Source organism: Austrofundulus limnaeus, unplaced genomic scaffold, assembly GCF_001266775.1.
Source record: "Austrofundulus limnaeus strain Quisiro unplaced genomic scaffold, Austrofundulus_limnaeus-1.0 Scaffold493, whole genome shotgun sequence".
NCBI lineage: Eukaryota > Metazoa > Chordata > Actinopteri > Cyprinodontiformes > Rivulidae > Austrofundulus > Austrofundulus limnaeus.
The window spans coordinates 47,825-50,155 of NW_013952895.1; the positions used below are offsets into that span (position 1 = coordinate 47,825).

A 2,331-nucleotide genomic window follows, 5' to 3' on the forward strand; every position below is an offset into this window, starting at 1 on the left:
TGTCATCACTCTGATTGTTTCTGTTTGGAGAAAAATGACGTGTTGCAACCGTCCCTTGTTGCTACTGTCCCCGGTCTCCCCTAGTTTAGCAATGACAGCAGAGAAAGTGAATGAAGCCGTTCAGTCTGCACTGAGAAGGCTTCCACATTAAATTAAATCTGTCTCTGAAAGCCTGCAGCATCACTAACAGCCACCTGCTCAGCTCTGTACTTCTCTCAGTAGAGGATGGTTGTTTACAGTGCACACAATTTCAGGTTAGCTTATTAGCATAGCTTCCTTCACAGTCGAGCTGGCGCTCTACATACYTCATGGCCAAACGTTAYCGATCGGGTAAATCAGATCCAATCYTTTTAAACTTCAACAGAGTCCACGCCTCCAACAGGCCATTGTTTCTCAATAGCTGAGGTTCCAGACTCTCTGTACGAAGCAAAGTGTAGAACAAGGGCTGGTTTTTTACCAAGCTAGCCTTTTGCTGTTTTGAGCTCAAATTCTGCTATTTTTACATTTTAGTTTCTATTCTGCTTTTTAGTATTTAGCAGGTATTTGCAACTCTAAGCTAATATTCAGTTACTTTTAGCTTTTAGTGACCATTCTGCTACCTTTTTCTACTTTTCTGCTACTTGGGGCTTTTAGCTAGCATTTTGCTACATTTAAGTACTCCTTTGTTTAACTTTTAGCTGATGTTTTGCTAATTTTAGCTTGTATTTTTCTACTTTCAACTTTACCAACTCAGTTTCAGCCTATTCAGCAACCTTTAGCATGAATGCAGCTTTTGGCATTGCTTCAGTTTAATTTGCTTGTTCCCTCTTTGCGTTTTGTTGGGACCTAATTGGTGCTGACATGAACCATGTTGCCACAGGAAGTACTTACATGAGTGCCTTGGAGGTGGGAGGTTTTGTCGGCAGCCTCGCAGCAGGTTTTATCTCAGACAGAGCTGTAGCTCGGGTAAGTAACAGAAATGACTTTCGTTACCCTTTTTAATATCAATGTATAATTCAGCTCCTTTGTTTGGTCTCTGCAGCAAAGCCTGAAGACCCACGGCAGTCCTCGACATGGCCTGCTCATTCTCATGATGGCTGGCATGTACGTGTCCATGTACCTGTTCAGAGTGACCATCACCCCTGAAATACCAAAGGTAATTATCACCTGATGCTAAGGGGGAGCCGAATCAGTAATCACAGTTGTTTGGGAACAGAAGGAAATATTTTCGATCAGGCAGACAATAATAATTTTCCATCTGCCTTAACGTCCGTTGGTACATCCCAATGTGGCGAATCCAATCAGACAAATAGTGTGTGCAATCCCACCAACCTCAGCAATCACCTTCTCCAAGATCAATTCAATCTCACCAGCGAATTCCAGGGACCGCAGCCGGCCCGCGACCCTCAGCAAGAACCGCTTGCAGACAGACTCCCAGTTCGCACAGGGTGTGAGTCTGAGTGCTGAAAGCACAGCAATCTTCCATATTGGTCAGGCAACCAGGAAATGGCCTGAATTGCCACTGATGCTGTTTTGCAGAACACCAGGAGACCACCAAGCCAATCTGTAGAAAACTAATGATCAGAATCTAAATCTGCTCTTGTGGAGGGAGGGGCAGCAGCACTGTAGTTTCCAGCAGCACAGAACTTTTCCTCCCATTCTCTCATTCAATAAAGAAGACAAACAGCCTGTGTTGCTTCTGCACTGGTCAGTGCTTTTAATCTGAATAAAACAGGGCTCAYAGTGCGACCAATTTGGTCGCAAATMCGACCCGATTTCCTAATAGTGCGACCGAGGGGGAGGGGGAGCGGTCGCCCTCTGAAACTAAAAGTTTTCATCATGTTCCATAAAAAATAATCCAGCAGTATCAATGGTCGCCCTCCGACAGTCTCATCTCTCCTACTAACACTGCGCTCTGCTCGCGGGCTCCGCTCCACACCTCCCGCACACACACGTTTGTTGTTCTATCCTCATGGGGACTTTACATTGGCTTCCATTCATTTCCCTGTCCCTATAACCAACCATAACCTCCCAGGTAGACTACACACCTGACCCAAACCCTCTGTGCACACGCTCGCGCGCATAGCGAAACAACCGTAGTTTTTTTTTTAAACCCAGATCAGAGTCTAAAAACAGTTCTTTCTTGTTAGCTGGAGATGAAAATAAGATGTGGACGGTTGCTCGCTCGTCCATCTTGTTAATTTAACAGTTGGGGTCTGAGCGCTGCAGATCATTTCAGCTGGACGAGGAGGCTCACATATATGGCAGGCTGGTTATGCATTTAATCGACTTCACCACAGTTACATTCCAAGTATCTGAAATAGGTTATTTTGGGTCTCAGGAGGATAAAAC

At 45.0% G+C, this 2,331-nt stretch overlaps 1 protein-coding gene across 1 annotated transcript in view; it reads left to right on the forward strand.

Moving 5' to 3' along the window:
* The window catches only part of LOC106530132 (glucose-6-phosphate translocase), a gene marked incomplete at its 5' end in the record, with an annotated part of 22,947 nt that overhangs the window by 12,048 nt on the left and 8,568 nt on the right, over positions 1 to 2,331 (forward strand). Inside the window, 2 exon segments of the mRNA XM_014025707.1 lie at positions 860 to 945; positions 1,022 to 1,135. Of these exon segments, the coding sequence (XP_013881161.1) occupies positions 860 to 945; positions 1,022 to 1,135 (200 nt within the window).